We start from the raw sequence: 17,313 nt of genomic DNA, 5'->3' as shown, positions 1-17,313 counted from the left end.
CAGGTGTGCCAAGCTTGTAGTGTCATACCCAAGAAGACTCGAGGTTGTACTTGCTGCCAAAGGTGCTTCAACAAAGTACTGAGTAAAGGGTCTGAATACCTATGTAAATGTGATATCAGTTTTTTATTTGTAATAGATTTGCAAACATTTCTAAAGACCTGTTTTTGCTTTGTCATTATGGGGTATTGTGTGTAGATTGAGGGAAAAAACTATTTAATACATTTTAGAATAAGGCTGTAACCTAACAAAATGTGGAAAAAAATCAAGGGGTCTGAATACTTTCTGAATGCACTAACGTCTCCCCCTACTTTTATTCAAAACATCTTAAACCTGCAATTAAGAATCCAACCCCAATACAGTACATACTACTCAACTATACACTGCTACACTTCACATATAGCAGTGGATCATGGACCCTACTCAGCCACAGGTTTAGACTTGCTCTTCTTTTCTTTGGCTTTGGGATCCTCTGACTCAGGGTCCCCCAGGGGAGGGGAAGGGGCATTCTCCACATCATGCTCTTCATCTAGCGGCGTGGAGGTGGACTTGGGTGGAGCCTTAGAGCCTTAGGGATGAGATAAAGGATATTTTTCTCTTACAACGTCTGACACGCATTCCCGTGGAATCGTATCATATGGAAACTAAAAACTTTCTACTTCATGTCACTTTGTGCAGTGGTGGACAACCGTTAAAAAAAGGTAGGATCATATGCAATCTGTGTTTGATCAAAGGTGCAAAAAAATCAAGTAAGGTTTGGTGTCTGGATATGGTTGATCCAGACCAGCCTACTGCAGAACTCTCTATTTAGAGAAAGATGATATGGAATTACAACTAGAATCCAAAAACTCATAAATGAATGGGTGAACGAAAACATTCAAAGGCAGCAACATGGCGTCCATCTCTAAATTTGACCTCCGCTTTCACTGCCACACACACCTGCAGCTAGCTGGATGCTTTTGCTGGCAGCTGAAGACATGGCCTGCCCAAGGGCCTGGTTGGTGCCCAGGGGCTGCAGGGACGTGGTCTTGGAACGCTGACCGACTTTGGAGTCCTTACCTGGCTTGGTCCACACCGAGGTCTCTCCCACCTGGAGAGCAGATGCCAACTTCTGGGCCATCTCAATGAGCTGGGACAAAAAGGGTACAGACCGCTCAACATTAGGGATATGTGTTAGACTGGGAGCCAGCTTGAAGTGTTCAAGAAAGGAGCCCTGCTTCAGTATCAGAACATGGAGAACACGGTCAACACACTGACTTTTTATGATGTGATTGTGGATCTATCAGGAGTCAACAGCACTGATATGTTTTATTCCGGCTTTTTCAGTACCCATTTTCTACTTCTTGGTGTTAATGACATTGCATTATGAGCAACATGTTACATAACATCATTACTGCAGTGCAGATTGCACTGGTTACACTTTATACCTAATCCTCTCAAGTCTATGATGTGTTAACTCTTAAAGGGTCAATACACAGTTGAAACAATAACAAAATGACACCCTGCCTCGGTTTTGGTAAATTCATAGAGCTATTTATGCAAGGACTGACATTCCAAGATAAAGCAATTATCATATTTTTAAAGCTATATAATGTTTGTGGTAAAACAAGCTTATATTTTGGGTTTTAATGGTGTACGACAGTTGAACTAAGCTCATGAGCAGGGGTGAAAGTAAGACGAAGGTAAAGAAATAGTTGGGATACACCGTACCGGTAAAACATGAGCCTATCACAATTTTTTTTAAGATCACAAGAAAACTATGCTATTACATCGTCATTTATTATGACTGCCTGTCAGCCGCATTAAAAATATGGTAGGCCTATATACTCCAAAATGCGGTGTGGTTCGACGTGAACACAAAAATAACTGTCCGGGACCGAGATCCGCGCGGACAGCAGTGGACTCTTAAATCAATGTCATTACCCTTTTTGGTGTTTTAATAGACGTCTTTTTCCATTCATCAAATGGCGTGTGCACATTGCACTGTTATAGATGATGGAATTATTTTAAAGTGGACAAACATGGGCAGGTAGCCTACTTTATGAAGTGATTTGTTTGACAATCAGATGAAAACATCATGCCACATATTAAAAGGTCAAACATTTTTATAGTTAAATAACATGGTCTTTACTCTTAGGTGTACCGGGAAGAAACGATGGGTCTTTCTCAATAAGCATACTACCATGCCATCTCATGCTCCGAGTGCATTCTCAGAGGACGTTCTTGTGAGGAAGAGAGTGTAGAGAACGCATAAAACATTACATTTGAGCAGCACTTGCACTCCCTCTACTGTATTACCTCACGCTGCACCGCCCCATTCACTGAACTTTCATCCAGCCAGGACAAATGGTAACAATAGAGACGAAACAAGATACACAAAGCATACGTTTTACTTCATTATTATCAGCTAGCTATATGTGAATCGTAATAATCTAGCTAGCCAGCTAGTTAAACAAGCAAAAATGACCTAAAATGAATGTTATGCAAGGTAGATGTCAATTCTTCGTGGGTAGCTACTAGTTGGCGGCCAATTCTTCGTGGCTATCTAGCTAGCTAACAGTAGCTAGCCAGTTATCCCTGTTGACTTACTATGGGCATACCCATTCACTCAACCTTCTTCCAGCCAGGACAATGGCAATAGACAAAACAAGATATACACAAAGCAAACATTTTGCTTCATAACTATCAGCTATCTATATGCGAATCATAACCTAGCGAAACAGTTTAACAGGCAAAAGTTACCTAACACTAATGTTATGCCAGGTAGATTTCAATTATTCGTAGGTAGCTAGCTGCCAGTTATTTGTGGGTATCTAGATAGCTAACAGTAGTAGCTAACCAGATCGCCCTATTGACTTACTATGAGATTTCGATCTTCACTACAGTGGGTATTGTAGGCAGGTAAACATGCCAAAATTAACACAGTATGTATTTATCAAGATAAAATATTGTAGTCAGGCAACATATGAGATGTGAATGGGCAACATTTTATTTCTGAAATCTGGGTTTATTTTCTCTCGCTTCAGCTAAAATAATGGTTGATTTCAAGTAGTGCTGCGCTATTTTCTACATGGTTCTACATATTTATGTGCAAACTTTCTATTGAAGCTTGCATCGATGCATGCTTTAAATATGTACAAACGGAGTACACATCCGAGAAGTGCCCTCCATGCTCTGTTTCGTGTATTTTGATTTAGACTCATACTCCAACCCTCCCGTGCTCCAATTTGCATGCTCAGAGCAGGGTAGTATGCATTTTTGAGAAACATCCTATATCTACTTTCACCACTGCTTATGAGGCATGTATAAGTTATATTCTTCAAGAATCAATGAGTATACAGTATATCACTCATTTATAAGTCCAAAATTGTATTTATCAATTGCGGATTGCCCCTTTTAAAGAGTCTGTGAGTAATGGTACCTCAAAAACACAGACATGTACGCATGCACGTTCACACACACACACACACACACACACACACACACACACACACACACACACACACACACACACACACACACACACCTCTGGGTCAAATTCTTCATTATGGCTGCTTTCCATCACTTTACTCTCCATCTCCAGGTACTGTTCTGTGGCTCCTTTTTTGTCTCCTTGATTGTACAACAGGACTGCGAAATTCAGATTGATCAAGGGGTTACAGCTGTGAAAGATAGGCACAGAACAGTATACATGAGTTTAAGAACTATTAGACAATAGATTTTGTAATATTAAAAGGCCTGAAAATGTAGGATTGAGGATGATACCCCCCTCCCCCCACCCCGCCGTTCATTAAAAAAAATGAATTCAGGTAAAATACTTACTCATCCAACAACACTGCTTGCTCGTATGATCGCTTGGCATTCTCCCCGTCATCCATATTAGTAAGTGCAACTGAAAGAACATTTTAAAAATCTGATTGTCAATCAGTCATGACCAATAAGCCATGATCACACATTAGAATTTAGACATTGCTTTAAGCCACAAGAAAGTACTTGTCCACAAGAAATTCAATAAATTGGAATGGACATTCAAATGCAAGTGGGGGAAATTAGAAGAAGAGAAACACATCAGGCAGTGCCTGCTTGATGCCAAGTCAACAAGGTTAAAACTACAATCTGGGATTAACGGGCAAGATAAAATATATATATATATATATATATATATATATATACATAGAAGCCAAGAAATGAGCAAAACAGGCAAAAAAAAAGTATGTGTTGAAAGACATTGAATCGGAGATGGCAGCCATAAGGAAAAACACGAGGTACATTTGTGAAACTATAGTATCACTGAAAATGCCCAGGGGAGCATACATAAAAATCATCCCTGTATGGTGGCACTAAGGGTCAAAGTAGGTTACTACATTTTACAAGCTACTTTGCCCCTTGGTGCCACGGTACTTTTGCAATTAGTTCTCCTGTACCTGCCAGCAGCATATAGAGCTCTGCCATCTTTGGCTGCAGGTTGACGGCAGCACTGAGGAAGTGGAAGGCTGAGGCGTACTGCTGCATGGTGAGATGCACCAGGCCCAGGTTGTACAGGATTTTCCAGTCAAACGGAGACAGGTAGTTGGCCCTCTTCAGACAGCTGATGGCCTGAGGATGTGGAGGAATAGAAGATAAAAGGCTAGAGAAAGCCTGTATACCCAGTAGCTGGTTATGTCAATAACACAAAGTGAATGGTTTAGATTTGTAGTGGTCGTAGTTTCACAAATGCATTTCTATGTGGTACGTATTCGTAGATGTTAGGTATTTTCTCATTCTTTTTTAAAATAATTATGGGACTGACAGAGACAAATATTGGTTATGTGTAACGGTACCTCAAAACACACACACACAACCCTCTGGGTCAAATTGTGAACTATGGCTGCTTTCCAGCACATCAAATATTGGGATCAGACTGAAAATGTGGCATCGGTTGGCCAATTGGTCGGAGGGAAGTCTAGTTCGAAATGAGTCGGAGAGATGGAGCGAAACAGGCAAATTGGAGGTTGTCACCCCATGAATTTCCCTACCGCCACATATTTCTTGTTTCCGAAGAAGCACATGCCAATGTTATTCCAGAGGGGTGAGCTCTCAGGTACAGCATAAGCTGCCACGCGGTACTTATTCATGGCAACATCATAGTCCCCATGCGTCTGCATCATGCTGCCAGCTGCCAGTATGGCCTGAAGAGAGTAAAACACACACACACTGCTGCAGTGATATTTAAGCCAGTTGCAAATATAGCATCCAATAGGATAGGGAGTATTAGGGAGGGCCTCCCCTACCTTAAAGTTGTTGGGGTCATACGTCAGGGCATTCCCAAGGTGTTCAAAGGCTTTCTGATATTTGCCTTGCTGGAGAGGAAATAGACTGATTTAGTTTCAAACTCACAAACATGACTTGACCCATCATGGTTGGAGTGTGATCTTAGGAGGGACTGAAAGGCCTCGACTTACCTGCATGTATAGCAGGCCAAGAGTGGTGAGAAGATCCGTGTTTTCAGGAGAAAACCTGAAATAAGAGGATTTTTTATTTACTCAACCTTTATTTAATCAGGATGTAGGAACTCCAAAGTGGCGCAGTGGTCTAAGCTGTACCGCTAGAGATCTTGGTTTGAGTCCGGGCTCTGTCGCAGCCGACCGCGACCGGGAGACCCATGGGGCGGCGCACAATTGGCCCAGCGTCGCCCGGATTAGGAGAGGGTTTGGTCGGCAGGGATGTTCTTGCCGCATCGTGCACCTACAACTCCCGTGGCGGGCCGGGTGCAATGCACGCTGACACGGTTGCCAGGTGTACGGTGCTTCCTCTGACACATTGGTGCGGCTGGCTTCCGGGTTTAGCGGGCAGAGAGGCTTGGCTGGGTTTGTTTCGGAGGACGTAGGACTCTTGACCTTCGCTATCCGGAGTCTGTACGGGATTTGCAGCTATGGGACAAGACTGTAACTACCAGTTGGATACCATGAAATTGGGGTAAAAAATATATATTTTAAAAATAATTTACAAATATTACATTAAAAAAACAAAAACAGGATGGCCCATTTAACCAGGTCAGAAGACCTCTTTCCCAATGACATAATGTATGTTCGTAGATGGCCTAATATACTAACTATGTGAACTAAGCAAGCTCATGGAAATAACGCTAACAAACATTTCCTTGTTAATCTATATGTAACATTAAAACAACACACAGAAAAACATATACCGTAAAACTTCAATTAATAGCCCGGGCATTTACTTGCTTAAATCACTGAACACAACAGGCGATTATTAGAGACAGGCTTATATACTGAACAAAAATATAAACGCAACATGCAACAATTTCAAAGATTTTACAGAGTTACAGTCAATTGAAATAATTTCATTAGGCCCTAGTCTATGGAATTCACTTGACTGGGCAGGGGCGCAGCCAAGGGTGGGCCTGGGAAGGCATAGGCCCACCCACTGGGGAGCCAGGCCAATCAAAATATTTTTTTCCCCACGAAAGGGCTTTATTACAGAAAAAGAATACTCCTCAGCAGCAGCCCCCCTCCTCAGGCGATCCCGCAGGTGAAAAAGACGGATGTGAAGGTCCTGGGCTTAGAGGACGGTTGGACGTACTGCCAAATTCTCTTGATATGCCACACCTGCCAGGTGTATGGATTATCTTGGCAAAAGAGAAATGCTCACTAACAGGGATGTAAACAAATTTGTGTACAACATTTGAGAGAAATACATTTTTTGTGCGTATGGAACATTTCTTTGACTTTTTATTTCAGCTGATGAAACATGGGACCAACAACTTTACATGTTGCATTTCTATTTCTGTTCAGTATATTTGAGCAAGGCATCCATTTCCTTAATGCACACAGCTTTTGCTCATTTGCATAGTTAATTTTCTATTAAGGTATCTTTACTTTTACTCAAGTATGACAACTGGGTACTTTTTCAGCCACTTTTGTTGTTTTTTTGTTTGCCAGTTAGCTAGCGGTTCTCATCTGTTAGCAGTCAATGGCTAGCAGTTTCTTACTGGTGATAAAAAGGGATGATTGCCCTCATTTTTTTATCATTACTGATTTATTTCATGTAACAAATCAGACATTAAAAACTGTCAACAATTCATGGTAATCTTGTACACAATTCATTTAGAACCGGCATTTATTTGAAACAGGCGTTTATTTGCTGAAATGTGTGCCTATTGTGTGCCTACAGGCAGCTATTCGAGACTACGTTTAATTGAAGTTTTACGGTAGATAATAAAAGGGAACAGATGAGCAATAACCATTCTCAATCAGTCATGGAAATGCCAACACACTCACTCTCACAGACTTTAGTGGTCCTGTGTGACTCAGTTGGTAGCGCATGGTGCTTTCAACTCCAAGGTTTGTGGGTTCAAATCCCGCTGGGGCCACCATCCATAGGAAAATGTACACACAAGTCGCTTTGCATCTGCTAAGTCCCATATAATACTCACTCAACAGCACTCCTGTACACGTCGATGGCTTTGTCAGTGTCCCCTTCCAGCAGGTGAATCTTTCCCAGCATCATGTAGGTCAGGTCGTGCTTGCTCAACTCCAGGGCGATGTTCAACTGCTCTTCTGCCTGGCAGTGCACACAAGCACACAGCTTTTACTTTCATTAATTTACAATGTTGGTGTTTGAAACATTTTAACAATACTACACTGAACAAAAATGTAAACGCAACATGCAACAATTTCAAAGATTTTACTGAGTTACAGTTCATATAAGGAAATCAATCCATTGAAATACATTTCATTAGGCCCTAATCTACAGATTTCACATGACTGGGAATTCAAATATGCATCTGTTGGTCACAGATAACATAAAAAAAGGTAGAGGAGTAGATCATCAGAAAACCAGTCAGTATCTGATGTGACTGCCATTTGCCTCATGCAGCGCGACATCTCCTTCTCATAGAGTTGATCAGGCTGTTGATTGTGGCCTGTGGAATTTTGTTCCACTGCTCTGCAATGGCTGTGCAAAGTTGCTGGATATTGGCGGGAACTGGAACATGCTGTCGTACACGTCGATTCAGATCATCCCAAACATCCTCAATCGGTGACATGGCTAGTGAGTATGCAGGCCATGGAAGAACTGGGACATTTTTCAGCTTCCAGGAATTGTGTACAGATCCTTGTTACATGGAGCCATGCATGATCATGCTGAAGCGGCAGATGAATGGCACGATACCCTGATGAGGCGCGTTATCTCTGTGCATTCAAATTGCCATCGATAAAATGCAATTGGGGTCGTTGTCCATAGCTAATGCCTGCCCATACTATAACCCCACCGCCACCATGTGGCACTCTGTTCACAATGTTGACATCAGCAAACCGCTGATACACGTGGTCTGCGGTTGTGAAGCCGGTTGGACGTATTGCCAAATTCTCTAAAACGATGTTGGAGGCGACTTACGGTAGAGAAATGAACATTCAATTCTCTGGCAACAGCTCTGGTGGACATTCCTGCAGTCAGCATGCCAATTGCTCGCTCCCTCAAAACTTGAGACATTTGTGGCATTTTGTTGTGACACAAAACTGCACATTTTAGAGTGGCCTTTTATTTTCCGCAGCACAAGCTGCACCTGTGTAATGATCATGCTGTTTTATCAGCTTCTTGATATGCCACACCTGTCAGGTGGATAGATTATCTTGTCAAAGGAGAAATGCTCGCTAACCGGGTTGTACACAAATTTGTGCAAAACGTTTCAGAGAAATAAGATTTTTGTGCCTGAGGAACGTTTCTGGGATATTTTATTTCAGCTCATGAAACATGGGACCAACACTTTACATGTTGCATTTATATTTCTGTTCAGTGTATTTTCAAGAGGGACTAAAAGATGTAACTTACACTGTTGAAGTCTTTGGTATAGATGTAGCACACACCTAAGTTGTGGCTGATCTCCTTCAAGTAGAGAGGTTGAAAAAGGGGCATTGAAAATGTGATAGCCTGTAAACTATATTTCTTATCTGGGAATCATAAATACGTAAAATGTGGAGTAAAACTTTTCATACTTACATATTTTTTTTAACTGGTCTTCACAAAGTAGTATATTTATAAACCAAAGTTACTTACCCAGTCTTTCTCATTGAGCTGTGAAGCCTCATTGTAAACCTCTATGGCAGCCTTATGCTTACCAAGGAGAAATCTAGAAAAACAAAAATGAACAAAATGTCTAAATTGCCAAATCATATGTACATACCTGGGATTCAGACTTAGGAAAGTAAGCAATTTTCCATGGATCAATAAGAGTTAAAAAAAAATTGTATTCAGAAATATCTTGCATGGGCACAACACACACAAAGGCAGCAAATATCTTAGCAAATAGCCTTGACGCTTGAATTATAAAAAGGCCCCGATTTTTCAAAAAGTGTGCTCCTCACAGGGATCTGGCCACTTGTTTGAGGTTATCCGAGCTGCCAGGGTTGAGTATTGCACAGCTCTGGAACAGGTCCAGTGACTGCTGGATTTTCCCTTCCAGGCGAAGGATTAAAGCTGAACAGAGAGAGACAGACAGGTATCCCATCATGCTGTGAGAATCTAACATTTGGTCAGTTACACCTGACCTATTGTAATATACTTGTAACGATTGAAATGGTTCTGTTCTGCTAGACAATCGCCATACCTTGTACATAGATGGCATATTCACACATCCCCCCGGTTTCGTGTAGCTGCTCTTTGATAATTGACTGAATGAAAAAGAGGACAGCATGAAATTATACACTTTCAACAAATGCATGTTCCTGTCCATTGTTTTACAATGACACTTTATATGCAGTGTTGGGGAAGCTACTGTGAAAATATAGTTTACCAAGCTACCAATTACTTCACACTGGAAGAAGTTAAGTTACACTAAAGCTAACCTTTAAGGTCCAATGCAGCCATTTGTATCTCAATATCGAATCATTTATATGTAACAATTAAGTACCTTGTGATTGTTTTCAATTAAAATGGTCAAAAATAAACGAAATTAGCTTCTTAGCAAAGAGCATTCTCAAGCAAGAATTTTGCTTAGGACTGTCTGTGAGTGGTCTGAGCATAGAGATCCTATTAAATTACGTAATTAAAGTATTACTGAATAGCCGTTAATGGCAGAGAGTTTAGAACTCTTTCTTATTGGTCTATTAAGTAATTTACCACCTGGTGATGTCACCAGGAAGGCCAAAACTTGGTCTTTTCAAACAGCTCTTACACTAAAATGGCATTATCATAATTTTTGTTACAATTTCACAGTATTATCAGTGTGGAAATATATATAACACACAGAAAAATCAAGTTTGACTGCACTGGGCCTTTAAGAAAAATACAGTTACTTAATTAACTAAAGACACGTTGAAAGACACTTCAAAAAACTACATCCAAACTACGTAGTAAATTATATCTAAGTGTCATAGAATACAAATTGCAAGAACAGATCACTCTGGAGGCAGATGTTAACAGAATGTTTAATTTAGCCTATTAAACACAAAAACTGTTTCAAGTGTAGGAAAGTCCGATGTCAAAAACAAAAGGAAATTCTTGCCTACTTCATCCATATTTTATTTTTGCAAAAGAACTAGTGAGTAGTTCACTACAGTAAAAGTAATGAACTACTAAAAACACTACCCATATCTGAATTTAGTTCAACTACCACCAAGCTACTACAAAATGTAGTAAAATTACTGGTTAAATACATGTAGTTCCCTACTCCCAAACACTGTTAATATGACACTTTTTCTCTCCGAGACAGAGACCTAACAAACAGATGTCCTCCTACCTTACAGATCTCATAGTCTTTACGGATGTAGTGAAGGTGGATGAGCCAGTTTCTTCTCTCCAAAATAGGGAGCTCAGGCGCTGAATAGAAATAAAGGCAGATAAAACCCAGACCTATCTAAAGTATGTCATATCTCCAGTAATTTCAATTAATTAAATATGCTGCTTGATTTGAAAGAATATGACTTATAAATGGCTTAGAGGTGCAATCTGCAATAGTTACTGCCGTTCAATAATTACTATTTAAAAGAATGATATACCAATTGATTCTTGAAGAATATAACTTATAAATATCTCAGGAGCTATGAACAACTGTCTTAATGGCCCAGTGCAGTCAAAAATACGATTTTCTTGTGTTTTATATATATTTTTGAAAAGGTTTCCTGAAATTTCAGCATGTTTTCGTGGGATGAAGTTTTTGCCTGCCTGGTGATATCACCAGGCGGTAAATTAGCTGCCAATAACAGCTAGTTTTCAGTTTTTCCCTCCCGACTCAGACCCCTCCCAAACATTCAGCAAAATTCTTGCTTGAGAAATTGCTCTTTGCTAAGAAGCTATTTTAGTTCATTTTTGACTATTTTAATTGAAAACCACAGTAAGATACATAATTGTTACCTAGAAATTATTTTATATTGAGATAAAAACGTCTGCATTGGACCTTTAAGCAACCATAACTCTAAATAAAAGGTTGATCCACCCCTCTGAATGTAAACAACGTATGTTTAAAAAGTTATTTCCAGGACATCAAAGGCACTAAGGAAGCAAAGTGAATTGACCAACACAGCCTTGCCTTCCAGGCAGCTACCAAATCTGGTTTAGCTAAAGCTGATCTATTTTGGTCTAATCCTCTTCAAAGGGAAATGAACCTGCTCAATAATGACACCCAGTGGACAAAAAGAAACCTAGTCAAAAACATTTCTAATGCATGCAAACAATATATATCTTTACTAAACCTTTAGTGTGGATTGAATATACCCATGAAGTAGTCACCTGTAATGTTTGTATTCAGTGCAACGCAAATTGGACAGCCTGAATTAAATCTGTGTAATTGAATAGTGGCAGCTACAGCTCACATCAGAGCTGTAGGCCTACATACTTCAGAAAATAAAGGGATAATGGCTACTGTAGAACAGTTTACATCAAAGAACATGTCTCCGGGAAATTGGAATGCTTGGTAAGATAGTTCAACTTTCAAGCCCAATGTTGTACATTTCTCTCTCAGTGTAAAATAGTTAGCATATTTGTCAGTAATGTCAATCTAGGAGGCTTCAATATGGGTTTGAACAACAAACCTTTTTTCGGACGAGGCTTCCTGATTTCAGAAGCTGGAGGCAGTTGAGCATCCTGGGAAAGACACGCACAAACCATGCGTTACAAAACACATCATCATCACATTTGTTGCTCTATACTGAAAGTTCTCTATCTTGGTAACTTGATATGCACATTTTGGGGGGATTGTATGAACAGTGGACTAATGAACAACATATTAAAATATAGTTTGAGTGAACTATCCCTTTAACCTGTAGATAATACAAAATAATGAAGTATATTGTGGCACATGCCACTTGTAACTCATCTCAGTCCTGGGGGGGGGGGGGGGGGGTGTCTTTCAGTCAAAGTAACCAAATTACATCCAAAACAAAGTCATAGGCCAAATGTTTGACTCAAAGTAAATCAATATTTGTACTACAGTATTCCTGACGCAAGGCTACTTTATACCTCTTTCAGAATGACACAAGTGCAATATGGGTTAATTCACTCTGAGTGCAATTACAGTAGTATTCATATTGACACACATGACACGACTGACATGCAGTGTTGTTAAGTTGCAGCAGAGAAGCGAAATAGATGCAATCAATTACAAGTAATCTGTACAAGCCTCAACAAATCTAACTAATGATTAAAATAAAATCAGTATGCATTGCATATTTTATTTATGTAACCTTTATTTAGCCAGAGTGATTGAGAACTAAGTCTACAAAGAAGAGGTGCACAAGCTGTACATTTGTTATTTAAGTCTACAATATTTATCAGAAAAGCATTACTTTTGGAGGCTACATGGGGAGCAGGGGGACGTATCTCGAGGTGGGACGCATCTTCTCGATACAACACGCACCTTTATAAATCTTGCAAGGCAAGTCAAACTCTCTATCAGTTAAGGCTAAAATAATGGATATACTGCTCTATTCGCTAAATAAATGCTGCATATAACACAACTAAATGCAAATGTGCAATGGCAATTTGTTAAATTGTTCTAATTAAATGGCTTACCGCTACGGGATTGTCGTCTGCCATGTTTACTTCTATGGTCGGGTTCTTCTTCTTTGATGAGGTTTAACGGCAGTTGGCGTCCAATAAAATGTTGCATTACCGCCAGCTACTAGACTGGAGTATAACTCCCTTATACTTTCCTTGATAAAATAAAATAAACAAATACCGTACCATCTAACACTGCACTCACAATGTTTTAAATTATAAAATGTAACACCACCCTACTCCACTATTTTAATCTATTTAGTCCTACCTCAGGCCAACAACTTGAAAGGATGGGACACCACCAGTTAACAAACCCTGTAACTCTTCTGATGTCAAGTCTTGCACACCCAAATACCTCTCTGCAGCTGCCACCAAAACCTAAATTTTTTGCGATTTATGTTCCATCCCTACAGTACAGTTGATAACTATTTCTATAAATGCTAAAAATCCAATCTTACTGAAACATATATCACTTGTTGGCCGATCCCTCTGTACTGGTACAGATCTACTACTCACACCACTCCTCTCAGGAACCCTCCCCCTTGACCCATCTTCCTCTACTTTCTTCACTACCTCAGCAAATGCCAACTTCTGCACTACTCTAACCCTGGAAACCTCAACCTGCCTCTCTCGCACGGGACATTTCTGATCCCCAGCCCCATGGGCACCCCTACAATTAATACACTACTGTCCCCAATGCTACACATTCCTTTGTCTCAGGCCCTTCTGCACACTTCTCACACATAGAAACCTCCATCCTACACACTGCTGCCACATGCCCATAACTTTGACACCTGTAACAACCTTACAGCACAAAATCTCATACAGGATAACTTTAATATCCTAACATCACTTTGTCGGCCAAAGACTCAACATCAAATCTCAAAAGAACAGACAATGACTCTTCTGTTTCACCATTCACGCCACCTTGTCTGCGTCGCACCAAACGACGAGCATCACAAACATCAGGAATCTTCCCCTTCAGTTGGTCAACTTTTACATTTACTGGTGCCCCAGTAATCACTCCTTTCAATGGCACCCTTTTCTTGAGAGCAAAAAAACAACAAATTTCTTGCCCCCATTCGTTTAACACGGAGCACCTTCTCCCTCTGACCAGCATAAACACAAAGAAAATAAGGAAGAGCCCTACTAACTTCTAACAAACCCTTCTTTGGAGGGAATATACAGTCAAAGTCAGAAGTTTACATACCCCTTAGCCAAATACATTTAAACTCAGTTTTTCACAATTCCTGACATTTAATCCTAGTAAACATTCCCTGTCTTAGGTCAGTTAGGATCACCACTTTATTTTAAGAATGTGAAATGTCAGAATCATAGTAGAGAGAATGATTTATTTCAGCTTTTATTTCTTTCATCACATTCCCAGTGGGTCAGAAGTTTACATAGACTCAATTAGTATTTGGTAGCATTGCCTTTAAATTGTTTAACTTGGGTCAAATGTTTTGGGTAGCCTTCCACAAGCTTCCCACAATATGTTGGGTGAATTTTGGCCCATTCCTTCTGACAGAGCTGGTGTAACTGAGTCAGGTTTGTAGGATCCTTGCTCACACACGCTTTTTCAGTTCTGCCCACAAATTTTCAATAGGATTGAGGACAGGGCTTTGTGATGGCCACTCCAATACCTTGACTTTGTTGTCCTTAAGCCATTTTGCCACAACTTTGGAAGTATGCTTGGGGTCATTGTCCATTTGGAAGACCCATTTGCGACTGATGTCTTGAGATGTTACTCCAATATATCCACATAATTTTCTTTCTTCATGATGCCATCTATTTAGTGAAGTGCACCAGTCCCTCCTGCAGCAAAGCACCCCCACAACATGATGCTGCCACCCCCGTGCTTCACGGTTGGGATGGTGTTCTTCGGATTTGAAGCCTCCCCCATTTTCCTCCAAACATAACGATGGTCATTATGGCCAAACAGTTCTATTTTTGTTTCATCAGACCAGAGGACATTTCTCCAAAAAGTACGATCTTTGTCCCCATGTGCAGTTGCAAACCGTAGTCTGGCTTTTTTATGTCAGTTTTGGAGCAGTGGCTTCTTCCTTGCTGAGCAGCCTTTCAGGTTTTGTCGATATAGAACTTGTTTTACTTGTTTCCTCCAGCATCTTCACAAGGTCCTTTGCTGTTGTTCTGGGATTGATTTGCACTTTTCGTACCAAAGTACATTCATCTCTAGGAGACATCTCTAGGATCTCTAGGAGACAGATATGATGGCTGTGTAGTCCCATGGTGTTTATACTTGTGTACGTACTATTGTTTGTACAGATGAACGTGGTACCTTCAGACGTTCTACAATTCTTTTTCTGAGGTCTTGGCTTGATTTTCCCATGATGTCAAGCAAAGTGGCACTGAGTTTGAAGGTAGGGCTTGAAATACATCCACAGGTACACCTCCAATTGACTCAAATGATGTCAATTAGCCTATCAGAAGCTTCTAAAGCCATGACATCATTTTCTGGAATTTTCCAAGATGTTTAACGGCACAGTCAGCTTAGTGTTTGTAAACTTCTGACCCACTGGAATTGTGATACAGTGAACGATAAGTGAAATAATCTATCTGTTAACAATTGTTGGAAAAATGACTTGTGTCATGCACAAAGTAGATGTCCTAAACGACTTGCCATAACTATAGTTTGTTAACAAGAAATTTGTGGAGTAGTTGAAAAACAAGGTTTAATGACACCAACATTAGTGTATGTAAACTTCCGACTTCAACTGTAAATGCTGGCTCTTGGGCTCTGAGTCCCACCTCTTCTGCCACACATCTATCATAATGGATTTAATCTTACATTTGTCTTCACCTCTACCCAGTGGAGCATGAATATCAATTATATAAATGTATTCTGTACAGGCTTGCTTCTTTTCACTCTGTCATTTAGGTTATTATTGTGGAGTAACTATAATGTTGATTTCTCCTATCACAGCCATTAACTCTGTAACTGTTTTAATCCTTAAGAGATATCTGGATGGGCTGCGTCTCAATCCGCCACATCCGCCTATGTCAGCCATCCGCATTTGCTGTGGAAGGTGGCAGAGCTAGAGTGGTGTTTGTCAGACCTCCCGAAAATCAGTCTTCTCACAAAATGTCTGTAGCGTCCGAACGGTTTGCTCTACGGGACTCGTCTGAAGTTAACCCATACAAATGAATGGAAGTATGGTGGTAGTTCTGTGCCAACAAAAATAAGGGGTTAAATATGTGCAAAAAAATTACAAATATATATTTCCTGAGTTTTCTTATATCTTTTAGATATAGTACAGACACTTCAAAACCTTATTCCTTATGATACATTTTTTACTGTCTTTTTGGCCATTTGTGAACGTGTTATTCAATGCCTTTCTATGGGCTATAGTAGTAACGGCCAAATTAATTATTTTATCAAATAATTTTTCTATATTTTTTGGGAAAATTATGAACACACAAAGAGACGAAAGATAAATTATTACATTTTTAGATTTTTATTGGTCAAATATTTGGGGAAGCCTGGCTTTACCTGGCAAACATGAATGCACACAACTGATACAGACAGGGAATCTGAGCATACTACATTTCTGACCGTTTGAGTGTCCTCCACCCACTGGAGAGCAGTTACTATCGCCAACAGTTCAACTCAGTATACTGACAATTCATTAGTTCATCATTGTGAATAAGAATTTGCTCTTAACTGACTTGCCTAGTTAAATAAAGGTTAAATAATTTTTTAAAATTATTATTATTATTTTTATCTGTAAGTCTTCAACATATCTCCACATCAAATTCAGGAATGTAAACACCTGCTCCTGTATGACCACTATCTGGGTCCTTGATTAAAAAAACTATTAAAGCTTCTACTAATGTAATTGTCAACCAGTTCCCCTATGCCACTCCCTTCTGACCAATATATATATTTTTTCTACCAAGATTAGATCAACAGGATCCAGGAGTAAACATGGAGGAACATCTCCCATCACCACAGAAGGGCCAACCTCCAACTCTTCTCAGCAAACTTTCCATCCAAAGTCACTGCCTTGTCTATTAATATATTCCCAACATTCATCTAGATCAATAACAGTGGGATGATCAATCTTACAGCCTTTCAGTAGCAACGGTAGGTTTTAGGTTTTAAAAACAATTCCAATAAATGCAACAGTTGGACAAAGGCTGAAGATACTCCAAACTTTTTGAATTTTTCTAATCCATCAGATATTATCTTGTAAGGGAGTAAGTAACTGGCGGCAGGGAAGTCAGGCGCAGGAGAGCAAAACTGGGTAATCAACGGAGCAGTTCTATTCATAAAAAACACCGGAAACCAGAACAAACAAATGG

General features: G+C 39.9%; 1 protein-coding gene across 1 annotated transcript; it reads right to left on the bottom strand.

Annotated features, from left to right (window-relative positions):
- Positions 1-244: 244 nt before the first annotated feature.
- Positions 245-13,029, bottom strand: bbs4 (Bardet-Biedl syndrome 4). Its single transcript, XM_039017982.1, has 16 exons — positions 13,006-13,029; positions 12,027-12,078; positions 10,736-10,815; positions 9,605-9,668; positions 9,363-9,474; positions 9,055-9,127; positions 8,830-8,883; positions 7,433-7,560; positions 5,439-5,493; positions 5,268-5,336; positions 5,013-5,165; positions 4,422-4,593; positions 3,820-3,889; positions 3,524-3,659; positions 937-1,126; positions 245-565 (listed from the first exon to the last, which is right to left on the bottom strand). The coding sequence occupies exons 1-16, from the start codon at positions 13,027-13,029 to the stop codon at positions 417-419; spliced, it is 1,581 nt and encodes a 526-aa protein (XP_038873910.1). The 3' UTR covers positions 245-416.
- Between the last annotated feature and the right edge of the window lie 4,284 nt (positions 13,030-17,313).

This window comes from Salvelinus namaycush, chromosome 21, assembly GCF_016432855.1.
Source record: "Salvelinus namaycush isolate Seneca chromosome 21, SaNama_1.0, whole genome shotgun sequence".
Taxonomy (NCBI): Eukaryota; Metazoa; Chordata; class Actinopteri; order Salmoniformes; family Salmonidae; genus Salvelinus; species Salvelinus namaycush.
Note: the sequence above shows the minus strand (reverse complement) of the source record. Positions and strands in the feature narration are given on the sequence as shown.